General features: G+C 36.5%; 3 protein-coding genes across 6 annotated transcripts; 2 read left to right on the plus strand and 1 right to left on the minus strand.

Annotated features, from left to right (window-relative positions):
* The first annotated feature begins 6,380 nt into the window (after nucleotides 1-6,380).
* Nucleotides 6,381-8,110, plus strand: LOC139197945 (protein FAR1-RELATED SEQUENCE 6-like). The gene is made up of 2 exons (XM_070826049.1): nucleotides 6,381-6,507; nucleotides 7,398-8,110. Exons 1-2 carry the CDS (start codon nucleotides 6,426-6,428, stop codon nucleotides 7,979-7,981), a joined length of 666 nt encoding a protein of 221 aa, XP_070682150.1. The 5' UTR covers nucleotides 6,381-6,425; the 3' UTR covers nucleotides 7,982-8,110.
* On the plus strand, nucleotides 8,082-10,521 carry LOC139198156 (protein FAR1-RELATED SEQUENCE 5-like). The gene is made up of 5 exons (XM_070826424.1): nucleotides 8,082-9,731; nucleotides 9,805-9,903; nucleotides 10,045-10,116; nucleotides 10,198-10,311; nucleotides 10,429-10,521. Exons 1-5 carry the CDS (start codon nucleotides 8,082-8,084, stop codon nucleotides 10,519-10,521), a joined length of 2,028 nt encoding a protein of 675 aa, XP_070682525.1.
* A 358-nt stretch (nucleotides 10,522-10,879) lies between these two features.
* LOC103445080 (uncharacterized) lies at nucleotides 10,880-13,061 on the minus strand. 4 transcript variants are annotated; one of them, XM_029107315.2, is made up of 4 exons: nucleotides 12,652-12,803; nucleotides 12,161-12,568; nucleotides 11,634-11,788; nucleotides 10,880-11,220 (listed from the first exon to the last, which is right to left on the minus strand). In XM_029107315.2, exons 2-4 carry the CDS (start codon nucleotides 12,293-12,295, stop codon nucleotides 11,040-11,042), a joined length of 471 nt encoding a protein of 156 aa, XP_028963148.1. In that variant the 5' UTR covers nucleotides 12,296-12,568; nucleotides 12,652-12,803; the 3' UTR covers nucleotides 10,880-11,039. The 4 variants fall into 4 exon arrangements, 2 of the variants coding, with proteins under 2 accessions (XP_028963148.1, XP_070682151.1); XR_003775655.2 differs by having other exon boundaries at nucleotides 11,634-11,843; nucleotides 12,161-13,061; XR_003775656.2 differs by having other exon boundaries at nucleotides 11,634-11,883; nucleotides 12,161-13,061.
* Nucleotides 13,062-13,631: the final 570 nt, after the last annotated feature.

The following is a 13,631-nucleotide window of genomic DNA, read 5'->3' on the forward strand; positions in this document are numbered from 1 at the left end:
GTTAATAACTTAAAAAATAAAATTTCCCACCATTTAGATAAAAACACGTGGTATACCACTCGTGTTCCCGTCACAATTAAAAATTTCTCCATCACGTGTTGAGGAAGCGCTACATTCCAGTTTCACAACTGAAAAATAATCAATCCAAATCCACAAATTCTCTCTCTCTCTCCCCAAAAGCGCAGATTGCATGAAGTAGGTCACTTACATTTTATTCTCCCAAGTTTGTGAAAATCCACTAGTAGAAGGAAATTATTGGCTAATTTTAGTATTTTACCAATGTTCCAAAGCAGCATTAAGAGGGAAAATTGAAAGTGAAATACATTTTATCCAGTATCAAAGTAAAGTATTGTCCATGTTTTTGTGTCATGCGATGCAAGAAATTGTGGAAATTGGACACGTAGTGACTCTGACGACATGATTTGTACATTTACGTGGATCATCGTTTGTATCAACTTTTAACCTATTGTCGCTTTTGCTAGTTGTACTTCTTGTGTCTTTGTTGCAAGATGAGAAATTATATGTGGGAAGGTATATATGGTTTTTTATTAAATTTTGGGAATTGTTATTGGCACTTCAAAAATCTCATTTTGCACTCTAAATTTTCTATAATTATAAAGAAAAATATACTTGTGAGAAGTGTAAAATAAGATTTTTAGAATATTAATAACAATTCCTTAAATTTTTTGTTTTGTTCTGTAATCTCTTTTCTTTATTTTTTTCCAGTCACATTTCCGTCCTTGTAGTTCTTTTGTTACATTTCAATACTTGTAGTTTCATTCCATTAGCTCTGTTGGTTCAATCCCTCAAATAAGGCAAAATATCTTTCTCTAATTTTGGTTTTTAGAATGAGAATATGAACACGAATATGGATGGATCAAGTTGGTCAACAAATTGGACAAAAGTTCAGGCGGTGAACTGCTCAGCTAAGAGTAAAATTGGATGATGAAGAGTAGATTTTTTTTTTGTAAATGGCGAATAATACCATCTGCTTGTGGCAAGATAAAAAACAACTTATGCTAGGGTTTAGAAAACTAATACCATGTAAAACTATAGGGTTATAATTGGATGATTTATATTGGCGTAAGCCTATATTTTAGGAGAAAAGGAATGTAAATATTTTGTAATTATTAGAGTCATGTTTTAGGAAGGATATTGCATGTGAGGTGATGTGCTTTTGCAATTGTGTTGTGTATTGGTGTGTTTGTTTTACAATTGCTGCTGCTTGTAATCGCAATTCGCTATTGCTATGAAACCATGAGGTATGTCTTTTCCGTGAGTGTTGCATCAGAGGAAGTAATAGCTGCTGATTATTTTCGATATAGAGAATTGTCACAGCAGTATTGTATACTTGTCATCGTGCTTTCCTACTTCAATTACTGCGTATTGGTATAATTGTTGCATATCAGTAATTATCGTGTACTGTAGTCTCATTTGTTATTACAATGACCAATACCGGTTGGATTTTAGATTCCGGTGCAACATATTGTATGACGTATGATAGAACTTTGTTTCAGTCCATGAAAGATCTTTATAGGAAGTGTGTGGCAACTGCCAATGGTACTACTGCTGCTATTGTTGGATCGGGAACAATGTCTTTTACAACCTCTCTTCCCTTACATAATTGTTTATTGGTTCCTTCATTGTCCCATCACTTATTGTCTATACCTCAAGTCACCAAACAATTGGATGGTGTTGTATTAATATATCCTTCATTTTGCTTGCTTCAGGATATTCAAACAAAGGAGATCATTGGGCGTGGCACTAAGAAAGATGGGCTATATTATGTGGATGACGTGGTTCTTGGAAGAGCTAATTTGGTTCATGCGTCACATAATAGTAATCTACAGAAGGTATTATTATTGCATCGTCGTTTGGGGCATGCATCGTTTGGTTATTTGAAGCATATATTACCTTATCTATTCAGTGGTATTGAAAACTCAGAATTGAAATGTGAAGTATGTATTTTAGCCAAAAGTCATCGTGCTTCATTCCCTCCAAGTATGAATAGAAGATCTTCTCCGTTTGCACTAGTACACTCTGATGTGTGGGGGCTTTCCCCTGTTAGTACTACTATAGAAATTAGGTGGTTTGTTACTTTCGTGGATGATTGCACTCGTATGACTTGGTTGAATGTGTTGAAAAATAAAAGTGAGGTTTGTGATGTGTTTTGTCTGTTTCAACAAATGATTAAAACTCAATATTCTTCTGATATTAAATTTGTGTGTTCTGACAAGGGTGGAGAGTACATAAATTCTGAGTTATCCCGGTTTCTACAAGATCGTGGAATTATTCATCAAACCACTTGTCTATATACTCCGCAACAAAATAGGGTTGCTGAGAGGAAAAATTGTCATATCTTGGAAACTGCTCGTGCCTTGCTTATTGGTGCGTCTGTGCCTAAACAGTTTTGGCCTGAAGTCGTTACATATGCCGTGTATGTGATTAACTGTATGCCATCCCAGGTTGTGCACTTTCGTACACATCTCCAAGTGTTGATAGAATTTGTTCCCGTAGTGTCCACTAATACTCTCACTCCTCATGTGTTTGGATGTGTAGCCTATGTTCATATTCACAAAATTCATCATAGTAAATTAGATCCATGTGCTCTCCGGTGTGTCTTTCTTGGGTTTGCTCCCCAACAAAAAGGGTATAAGTGCTACCACCTTGAAACTCGCCATATGTATGTGACCATGGATGTTACTTTCTTGGTATCCGAGTATTTTCATGCTTCAATTCCATCACCTTCTAATCACCAGGGGAGAATACTAGTGGTGATCTTGGGTGGTTGGAGATACTAGACAATGTAATATGTAGCTTAGGGGGAGCGTGCGTTGAAAACGAAAATTGTGAAGGCTCTCGGAAAGACACTACCGAGAATGAAGACAGTGAAGACAGTGAAGGCTCTCAGCAACAGCCTGCCAAAAATTAGACTAATGTTCAGCTGCTGGGCACCAAAACAGTTGATGCTTTTTGGCAACAGTCTGCCGAGTATGATGCAGAATATCTGCAGGAGTCTGCCGAACCAGCAGCTACTGAACCCGTACCCCCTCTCTCTCAAGCTCAATAGTGCCACCCAATGTGTCTTCTCTGAATATTCATGAGGTAAGTACAATTAATGCTCATGTAACTAATTTGGATAATATTATGAGTACGCATAAGTTGCCGCCAAGGTAAAATCATGGTGTTCCACCTAACAGGTTTTCTCGGGAAGGAAAAGTGAAGTATCCAATGGCTAATTATGTGTCATGCTCGTACCTTGCACCAGAACGTCAAGCCTAGGTAAATAATGTGGAAGCAATCCAAGCACCAACCCCAGTTGAGGAGGCCTTAAAGGATCCTAAATGGGCTGTTGCAATGGATGAAGAAATGATGACTGCATAAAAATAATACGTGGGAGGTAATGGAGCTACCAAAAGGAAAAAAACCGGTTAGGTGTAGATGGGTCTTTACAATCAAATGCAAGGCAAACGGATTAGTGGATATAGGTATAAAGCAAGGTTAGTAGCAAAGGGTTATACACAAACTTATGGTGTTAATTATCAGGAAACTTTTTCATCAGTAGCAAAGATGAATACAGTACGAGTTCTTATTTCTTTAGCTATAAATTTGAATTGGCGACTGAAACATTTTGATGTAAAAAATGCTTTTCTTCATGGGCACTTAGAAGAAGAAGTATATATGGATTTTCCTCCTGGGTATAATGCCGGAGGGAAAACCGGAGTATGTAGGTTGCGAAACTCACTTTACGGGCTTAAGCAATCACCTCGTGCATGGTTTGGTAGATTCACTTAAGTTATGAGGAGGATTGGGTATTATCAAAGTCACTCTGATCACACGTTATTTGTGAAACGGAGAAGTGGTAAAGTGACGACCTTAATTATTTATGTGGATGACAAGATAATAATTAGTGATGATTCGGAGGAGATGATGAAATTAGAACAAAGTCTTGCAACTGAATTTGAGATGAAGAATTTGGGAGATTTGAAATATTTCCTTGAAGTGGAAGTCGCCCGATCATCTAGGCATTTTCTTGTCTCAACGTAAATATGTTCTGGATTTACTAAAAGAAATAGGCATGCTGGGACGTAAACCTGTGGACACTCCCATCACATAGAAACATTATTTGGGGATTTATCTAGATCAGGAACCGGTTGACAAAGGTAGATATCAAAGGCTAGTGCGGAAGCTGATTTATTTGTCTCACACTCATCCAGATATTGCCTATGCCGTAAGTGTAGTTAGTCAGTTTATGCACTCACCAAGTGTGGATCATATGGCAGCAATAATGAGAATCTTTGCATATTTGAAGTCTGCCCGGGAAGGGAATTTTATATGAACATCATGGACATATGAGGATTAAGGGATTTACTAATGCTGATTGGGCAGGTGATATGACTAACAGAAGGTCTACATCTAGGTATTTCACATTTGTTGGAGGTAATTTGGTTACGTGGTGGAGCAAGAAGCAGAATGTGGTATCATGGTCATCTGCCGAAGCCGAGTATAGGAGTATAGGACGTGGTGTGTATGAGATCCTTTGGCTACAGAAGTTGCTTTAGGGTCTTGGTTTTAAACAGAAGGAGGCGATGAAATTGAATTGTGACAATAAATCTGCTAGAGAAATAGCTGAGAATCCTGTACAGCATGACAGGACTAAGCATGTTGAGGTTAATAGACATTTTATCATTGAAAAGCTAGAAAAGAAGATTGTGTCAATACCGTTTGTGAACTCAGAGGAACAACTTGCAAATATCCTTACGCATGCCATGTGTAGTAGGAGGTTCGATGACTCACTTATCAAGTTGGGCAAGTGTAACATCTATGCTCCAACTTGAGGGGAAGTATTGGCGTAAGTCTATATTTTAGGAGAAAAAGAATGTAAATATTTTGTAATTATTAGAGTCATGTTTTAGGAAGGATATTGTGTCCTTTATTTTTATTTCATTTTGTAACAAGGATTGTATGTACTTTTGTTCAGGATTATGGAATACAGAAAACTTAAATCGTAAAAGGGTAGGAAAAGGATTCCTTAGCCTATAATAAGAAAGCTAAGTAATTAATTAGTTGATGGTGAGCCTTGGAGCAACATAAAGGTTGCTCCGTTGTGACTGAAAGGTCATGGGTTCAAATTGTGAAAATGGTCTCTTTGCAAAGAAGGGGTAAAGTGTGTACGATAAACGTTCTCCCCCTTCCCCCACCCCTTTTCAAAGTGGAAAGCCTTGTTGGCTTGGAACGCCTATCTTGATTATATCTCTCTTGTCCTATCCACCCTTATTAGCAGGCGAAATTCAGTGGCTTTATACATGCCACCTCTTTTTTTGGTTCTTATGAAAAAGGTTTTTGCTGAGGACGGGGTTGTTCCTGTGTCCATATTTTATGTCAAATAATTTGACAAAATAAGATACTTATATTAATTAACTTCCAATATCCACAACAAAACAAGCTAAGATACTTACATTAATTAACTTCTAATATCCACAACAAAACAAGCAGGGACGAAGCCAGAGATTTGTATGAATGGGGGCATCCTCAAACAACAAAGTTACAATTAAAAAGCTAAAAAAATTTACTAAACAAACACTTATATATTAATCTATAATGTTTTTTATACAAAACACTTAGAATCATTGTTGGCGAAGTCAGTCATATTGATACTAAGAGAAATGCTAAGGAGACTCTCCACCACCTCATGTTTTTTTGGCACAATGTTTAATGATGTTGGTACAGTGATTGTACTAAAAACATGAGGTGACGGAAAGTTTATGGAGATGTCCACTTTTGGAAGAGTCTCCTTAGCACATTTCCCTTTATACCAATTAACATATAGGGTTTAATTTTTATTTTATTTTTTCTGCACCCAAAAAAAAAAAAAATTGAGTGGGGGCATCCACCCCCTCTAGGCCTATAGTGGCTCCGTCCCCGAAAACAAGCTAAGAATCAATTTTATCATTGATCCATATTGCATGGTAATATAGAATCTTTACGTCGCCAACTAACTACAACATTGAGTTCGCTTACATGTATAATTATATTTTCTAGAATTGCGATTTGTATGTATTTTATGGTTCTCTTATAACAAAACAAATGAAGGAATTCAAAAATTGCATGAACTATAATGAAAGGTTCTATTTAACTTATTTATGTGTTTGCTTACGTACAATAGCATCTTAGGCGGAATCCACACGTCTACTTCATCTCCTTCGCACGTCAAGAGTCTTCTGATTGCCTAAAAACCCGTAGAATTCACACGTCTACTTCATCTCCTTCGCCACGCCGTCAATCTCAAATTGCTCCAACCTAATCGAGTAGTCGAACTCGTCATCAACCTCCACAATCTTGACGTCGGCGGCTGGCTGTCTCGTTCTTCCAGGTCGAGTCTCGCACGCAGCGGTAGTGTCTCGAGCAGAGCCTCCTGAAGAACAATGACACTGGCGGCTGAAGACGAACCTGAAAAATTGGAGGACACTAACCACGTAATGATTATTAGCAGCCCCGTATATGAAGGTAATTATTTTTATTATTTATTGGCATTTAGGTTCTACGTATCTGTTAATTTGATTCAAGAAATTGGAGTTTTAGTTTCATTTTTCTTTTATGAAAAGCTTGGAAAATTTGTATATACCATTTACTGGAGGTCTGTAATTCTGAGATTAATAGAGTAAACAGAACGGTTTGAATGAAACCCACTCGATATAAATGTATATACCCCATGCATACAAACAAGCACATACATATTTTTATCTCTAAAAACTTCAACGAAGTGGGATATAACTTTTAAAAACTTTTAAGAAGTGCAATATTTATAAATTTGTAAGCAATTGAGATTTCCTTTTTTTGTTTTTTTCTGCTACTCGGTCATATTGTCACCTTGTTGTGCAACTCTTTCAAAATCTTGGTATCTAATTATCTGATCTTTGTGTTCCATTGCCTGTGTTTAAATTCTTCTTTTCCTTGAAATTTCTACTGCATAATAATTTTAAGCAAGTTACAATTTTTTCTATGTCTTATGAGATATTAGTCTATACCTATAGGCTGTTAATTAGCTTATCCAATGCCCTCCTTAGTGATTGTCAACAAAGAGGTTCCATGAATTCTGTATTCGCCTCGTACGAACTTCTCCTCATTTTATTTTTCCGCATGGAAACTTTCTGTTTTAGCTACTCTCTTTGCTTGATTCGGTGCACCGTCGAACTCCTACGACAAGGACTCTTCACTTTCTAATTTTGTAGAATTTAATTTTTCTATCTAAAACACTTAATTTTGTTGTGAGGTTTGTTTTTTCAGCCATTGCAGTGCATACACTATAATTAAGAGACTTGCACATATGGCTAGTGTATTTACATTGATAGTATGGTGTAATATATAAACTTGTATAATTATGTTTTATGTTTTAGGAACAGGGAGTTCTTCTAATGAATTTACTGAAGAAGATGATGTAGCTGAAGTGAGCTCTTGTAATGAAACAGAAAGCGATGGGGTTCATACAATAGAAACTTCTAATGAAAGTATTGAAAAAGATGATGTAATTGAAGCAACTTCTGATGCGACTGAAGCGGAAAGCAATGGGGTTCATGCAATTGAAAATAATGGGACTAACATGGAGAACACAATGAATGTGGAAGAAAAGGTCCAAGAGCCTCAAGTTGGAATGATCTTTGACAACGCAGATCAAGTGGCTACATATTACAAGGAATATGGGAGACAATCAAGATTTCCAGTGATAAAGAGATCATCAACAAAGGGAGATGATGGAGAATTGAGGTATATTACTATGTGTTGCGCTCGATCAGGTACATCAAAAAGTACTTCAAGTAATCCTCTTAAGCCATATCCAAGTATAAAAAATGATTGCAAGGCTCAACTAAGGGCAGGTTTATACTTGGGTGAGAAGTGGCGAGTGAATTCTGTAAAGCTTGATCATAATCATGGGTTGAGTCCAACAAAAACTCGTTATTGGAAGTGTTTTTGGGGAAGTTAGTTCTTCTGTAAAAAAGAAGCTTGAAGTGAATGATAAAGCTGGAATAAGGGTCAACAAAAGTTATAATTCAGTGGTGGTTGAAGTTGGGGGGCATGAGAACATGAAGTGTTTAGAAAAAGACTGTAAAAATTATATTGAAAAGGTAAGGCGCTTACGACTTGGAGAAGGGGATGCCACTGCAGTTCAAAACTACTTTGTAAGCATGCAAGCTCAGAATGCAAATTTCTTCTATGCAATTGATTTAGACAAAAATGGTCGTTTAAGAAATGTATTTTGGGCAGATGCAAGGAGTAGGGCAGCATATGAAGAATTCGGTGATGTTGTAACATTTGACACAACGTACTTGACTAATAAGTACGATATGCCATTTGCTCCATTTGTGGGAGTTAATCATCACGGGCAATCAATTTTATTGGGATGTGGATTGATTTCAAGGGAAGATACTGACTCCTTTATTTGGTTGTTTAAGACCTGGCTTGCTTGTATGTCTGGTCATGCTCCATGTGGAATAATTACAGATCAAGACAAAGCTATGAAAAAAGCGATTGAAGTTGTTTTTCCAAATACTCGACATCGGTTGTGCTTGTGGCATATAATGAAAAAGGTTCCTGATAAGCTCAAAAGTTATAAGGAATATGAGTCCATGAGCTCTTCGTTAGGCAACATTGTTTATGACTCAATGACTTCTGAAGATTTCGAAGAACGTTGGGTTGAGATGATTGGAAAATATAAGTTTAAAAAGCAAGCACGTAAATGGTTAAGAAGCTTGTATGCAGAGAGACATCATTGGGTGCCTGTGTATGTGAAAAATAAATTTTGGGCTGGAATGTCAACGACACAAAGGAGTGAGAGCATGAATGCATTTTTTGATGGCCATGTGAACTCAAAGACTACTTTAAAACAATTTGTGGAGCAATATGAGAATGCATTAAGGAGTAAGGTGCTAAAAGAGGCCTCTGCAGATTCTGATTCTTTCTCTTCAAATGTTCGTTGTGCAACTCATTATGACATGGAAAAGCAAGTTCAAGCTGTTTACACGATTTCAAAATTCAAGGAGTTCCAAAAGGAATTGACAAGTATAATGTATTGTGATAGGGTTTCAGTTGAAACTGATAATGCAATTTTGGAGTACCAAATAGCTGAGCGTATGCTGATCAAGGAGAAAAAAAAGAAGACTGTCATTTTCAAGGTCCAGTTTAACGAGAGTGAGATTGAAGTTAATTGCAATTGCTGCAAGTTTGAGTTTAGAGGTATATTATGTAGACACGTGCTTTATGTTTTAGTTAATCGTGACATTGACTTTATACCGGATAAGTATATCATTCGGAGATGGAGGAAGGATGTGAAAAGATGCCACACAAGGGTTAGGATAAGTTACTGTAATTGGGTCGGTACACCTGAAGCACAAAGACCTGATAAGATGCAGAAAACCTTTGATGACATTAAGGAATTAGCCAATGATTCTGATGATAAGTGTATGCTTGTGGTGAGATGGATGCATAAACTAAAGGAGCAAATATGTAAACATGACAGAGCGGCTAGAAGCACTCAACCAACACCACAGTCACCTAATGATATGAACTCTGATCCTCTTTCTAACCCAAGTCAGCGTATACTTACGCCATTGTCAGCTAGAGGGAAAAGTCGTCCACCATCAAAAAGGAAACAATCCAAGAGTGAGCAAGTAATCAAAAGAAGAAAGAAAAAGATTACATCTTGTAAAGACAATACAGAGGAGGAAGGAACACAGGTAACAAACATATTTGTTTTATATAACTAATAAGTTGATAGTTCATAACATGCTTCACTTGCGAGTTTTGTAGAAATCCATAGAAAGTGATGCGATATGCCATATTGATGGCCCACCTCCTTGTAGAAGTGATAACATAGTTGCAACACAAGAGAGTAATGTTGTTGTGGAGGTATGCGATAAATATATTGATCTTCTTGTTATCTTTTTCCTTAGTTAATAATCATTGTCATTATAATTACTATACTTACTCTTTGTAATTGTAATTACATACTCTTTGTAATTGTAATTACTTTTATTCTTTGGGATTTAGCATTCTCATCTTACACAAGGAGTTCAAGTTTGCATGCTTGCAAACCAATATCCTATTTTTCCCCATACTAATGTAAGTTGTGCATTTTGTCCTATTGATAGTGATTTTGAATTGCTTTTGTGTTAGCTATTGAAAAAATATTACCTATTGTAGGAAAACATGGCTTTGTTATTGGGACTCAGTCAAGGTAGTCATCCAAACCCGTCGTACAAAGAGTCTGAGATTGGAAATATAAGTTATCCTACTATGCATGGAAATTATGTCCAGGTAAACATTGAGAGGATGCATATAATCCTTTTGTTGAAATTAATTAAATATTTATTTACATCACATAGTATAATGCTCTATATGTAGTTCTTATGGTTTTTTTTTCTCTTTATTTAGGGTCAACAATATCCATACTGGAATGGAGGTTATAGTATGTACAATATGCATAGCTCTACTTCAAGAGGAAATGATGACCAAGAGCTCAACTAAGCAATGGAAGCAATAATGAAAGCAATTTCTTTATGCAGTTTGAGTTTTTGTGGTTTTGGATCCTATGTCTTCTAAACATAGACTTCAATGCATTTCAAATATTTTGTAACAGCAACCAGTATGCAGACGTGTTGCTCTTCTAATTCTTGTTGTACTGAAAGCGGAGTTTAATCAAATTCTTAAAAGGAGCATATGTTTAATCAACGAAATTGAAAAACAAAATGCCTATATCATAACACCGCTTTCTAAAGCTATAAACCAGAAACCAATTTCTTCCAAGATTCAATCTTGCAATCTTGCAGCAACGCTTATAGCTCAAGAAGAATGCAGAGGAAGTTAAGCACAAATATTCATAATCTGATCATGGAAATGTTTATACTTTTTATTCACATTTACAAGTTGTAGAACAATATTGATTGACATGGTAGATCATCTACTGTATACAAATAGTGTCAAAAAAATTGAAGCAAAATCCAAACCAGAAAAAAGTACAAAAAATCTTAGAACCATAATGTTCGTCATCTAACTGTAGAAGCAACAGTATAAGCCCACCATTTAAGATTGTCTTTCATGTCAATTTCATTCTCCAATGCAGGAAACCTCCAATTCATCAATGGCTTCTCTATCTTCCTCTTCTCCCTAACCTCCCAAGCTTCAGAAAGGTACGGCCTTGTAATTGCAGAAGCATAAATGTCCAAACTATTTCAATGCAATACAACACAAAAGTGAAATGAGCTAGTAATTCAAAAAACAAAGCATTGTCACTGATAAAATTGATGGAAAACGAATGATCATGCTGATTGTGAGACTATGAATCAGTGTGACTGAGAAAAACAAAGCATTGTCACTGAGAAATTGAGGGAAAACTAAGGAAAATTGAGGGAAAACTAAGGAACATGCTTATTCACTATGACTAATGTTCTAAACAATTATGATTACCAAAATTACCAACAAAAGAAGCTGAGAGTTCACAAAATATAAACACAGCAAACGCAACCGAGGACTACAAATTTGATTCCACAACTCCACAATGGTTATATACAAATCCAATCCAAAAGCTCAACAGAATGCATAACAATGGAAGGATGTATCCAGCTGGGATAAAGAATTACCTGCAACCTAAAACCACCATGTTTCCTCCAAGTCTAATCAGAATTTTGCTATCTTCCCCATTTGTAAACGGCACATTTAGGGAATCCCAAATTGTGGAAATAAACTGTTTTGACGACAGCTTCATTAAATCACCAACTTGTGTGGTTTGCCTTGCCTGCAGATAACAAGCATATGATCCAGTAGCACTTGTGTTTATCAAACCTTCCCTTCTACAATTAGTCCATGCTCATGCATCAAAATAAAACAAATCTAAAAAGAAAATACATAAGATAATTGACACTCTGTTATAAAAACAAACAGTGGGGAAGGGGGAGATTCTATGCATTCTAAGAGACCACAACATCATTCAAGCATATTCCAGCGAAAGAGATCCAATTAAATGATGGGAATATCCAATTGAAATGTCTTACAAAAGCCAGATTATTAAATCCTAATTAAAAGTTAAAATTGACAATATACAGAACCTAATTAAGGTTAAGATTCAACTAGAGCCCAGTGTTCAATAACAAGATTTCAAAAACATTACCTTTAAGCCGAAACTAGTGCCTTTCGGCGGATATTTGGAGGAAACATGGTGGTGTACTCGTGGAGGAAACATGGTGGTGTACTCGTAAAGAAAACGAAGCAGAAACGAGCGCACATGTACTCGTAAATTCATCATACTTCTCGGAGTACTGGATCTGACCCATCGTTCAATCCCAAACCGCGAATTCCACGGTCACTTGAAGAAGCCCCAGATTGTGACCTCGCGTTGTGCGACGACAAGATGACATCGTCAAGGCGGTTTCCTCGAAGCTGTCCCTGATCGCGACCTTGCGCTGCTCAAGCTCGACACGCCTTGGTCTCGTACTCTAGAGTCTGAATTGAGCTTGATGACCTCAGATTTCTTCAGGAGGCTCTGCTCGAGACACTGCCGCTGCGTGCGAGACTCGACCTGGAAGAACGAGACAGCCAGCCGCCGACGTCAAGATTGTGGAGGCTCTGCTCGAGACACTACCGCTGCGTGCGAGACTCGACCTGGAAGAACGAGACAGCCAGCCGCCGACGTCAAGATTGTGGAGGTTGACGACGAGTTCGACTACTCGATTAGGTTGGAGCAATTTGAGATTGACGGCGTGGCGAAGGAGATGAAGTAGACGTGTGAATTCTACGGGTTTTTAGGCAATCAGAAGGCTCTTCCTATGCCAATTAACATTTAATTTCAGATTTATTATTTATTATTAGTTTATTAAATAGTTTTTAATTTAAATTAAATTATAATTAATTTAGATGATGTGGACAGCCATATCAGATGCCACATAATGTGGTATACTAATATGGTATATTAATGTGGTAAGAATAGCATTGTTGATGTATAATTATATTTTCTAGAATTGCGATTTGTATGTATTTTATGGTTCTCTTATAACAAAACAAATGAAGGAATTCAAAAATTGCATGAACTATAATGAAAGGTTCTATTTAACTTATTTATGTGTTTGCTTACGTACAATAGCATCTTAGGCGGAATCCTAATTGTAACTGGGTGATATAAAAAATAAGAGAGCATCCTTAGCATTTTTGTAAAAAAAATGACGAGCCGGCTTAAGAGGATCATGCCAAGTAGGGGTGGAAATTTTCCCCTTTAATTCACCAAATTTAATTTGGGTTTGGGATTCTGAAATAGAGATTAGGTTTCAAATTAGGGTTTTTAAAATTGGGGTTTTAATTAGGATTTTGATTTGGGAATTCTCAAGTAGAAGCACATTTTGTGTATAGATGTATTAACTAACTGTTTTTGTTGTATCGCTTATTGAACATTGTTTGGAAATTTAGAAAATCCTTTTAGACCAAGTAGCAATAATTTATGATGGTTAATTATTAATTATATTTCGTGGGTAACATAATATGTTCTGACTTTTTAGTGACTAATGGAATATTATTGCTGGTGTAAAACATTGGTCTACACTAAACAGTTCGATTCAAATCTGTTTTGTAGGAATTTTCTTATTTAAACT

Source organism: Malus domestica, chromosome 08 (genome assembly GCF_042453785.1).
Source record: "Malus domestica chromosome 08, GDT2T_hap1".
In the NCBI taxonomy this organism is placed as follows: domain Eukaryota; kingdom Viridiplantae; phylum Streptophyta; class Magnoliopsida; order Rosales; family Rosaceae; genus Malus; species Malus domestica.

Bases quoted from the DNA above. Each gene is read 5' to 3' on its own strand.
- LOC139197945 (XM_070826049.1), top strand. From the start codon at position 6,426: ATGACACTGGCGGCTGAAGACGAACCTGAAAAATTGGAGGACACTAAC. The intron at 6,508-7,397 runs GTAATTATTTTT...TTTATGTTTTAG, and splicing joins TAGCAGCCCCGTATATGAAG to GAACAGGGAGTTCTTCTAAT.
- LOC139198156 (XM_070826424.1), top strand. From the start codon at position 8,082: ATGAAGTGTTTAGAAAAAGACTGTAAAAATTATATTGAAAAGGTAAGG. The intron at 9,904-10,044 runs GTATGCGATAAA...TTTGGGATTTAG, and splicing joins AGAGTAATGTTGTTGTGGAG to CATTCTCATCTTACACAAGG. The intron at 10,312-10,428 runs GTAAACATTGAG...CTCTTTATTTAG, and splicing joins TGCATGGAAATTATGTCCAG to GGTCAACAATATCCATACTG.
- LOC103445080 (XM_070826050.1), bottom strand. From the start codon at position 12,295: ATGATGAATTTACGAGTACATGTGCGCTCGTTTCTGCTTCGTTTTCTT. The intron at 11,789-12,160 runs GTAATGTTTTTG...TGTTATCTGCAG, and splicing joins GCACTAGTTTCGGCTTAAAG to GCAAGGCAAACCACACAAGT. The intron at 11,221-11,633 runs GTAATTCTTTAT...GCATTGAAATAG, and splicing joins ATGGTGGTTTTAGGTTGCAG to TTTGGACATTTATGCTTCTG.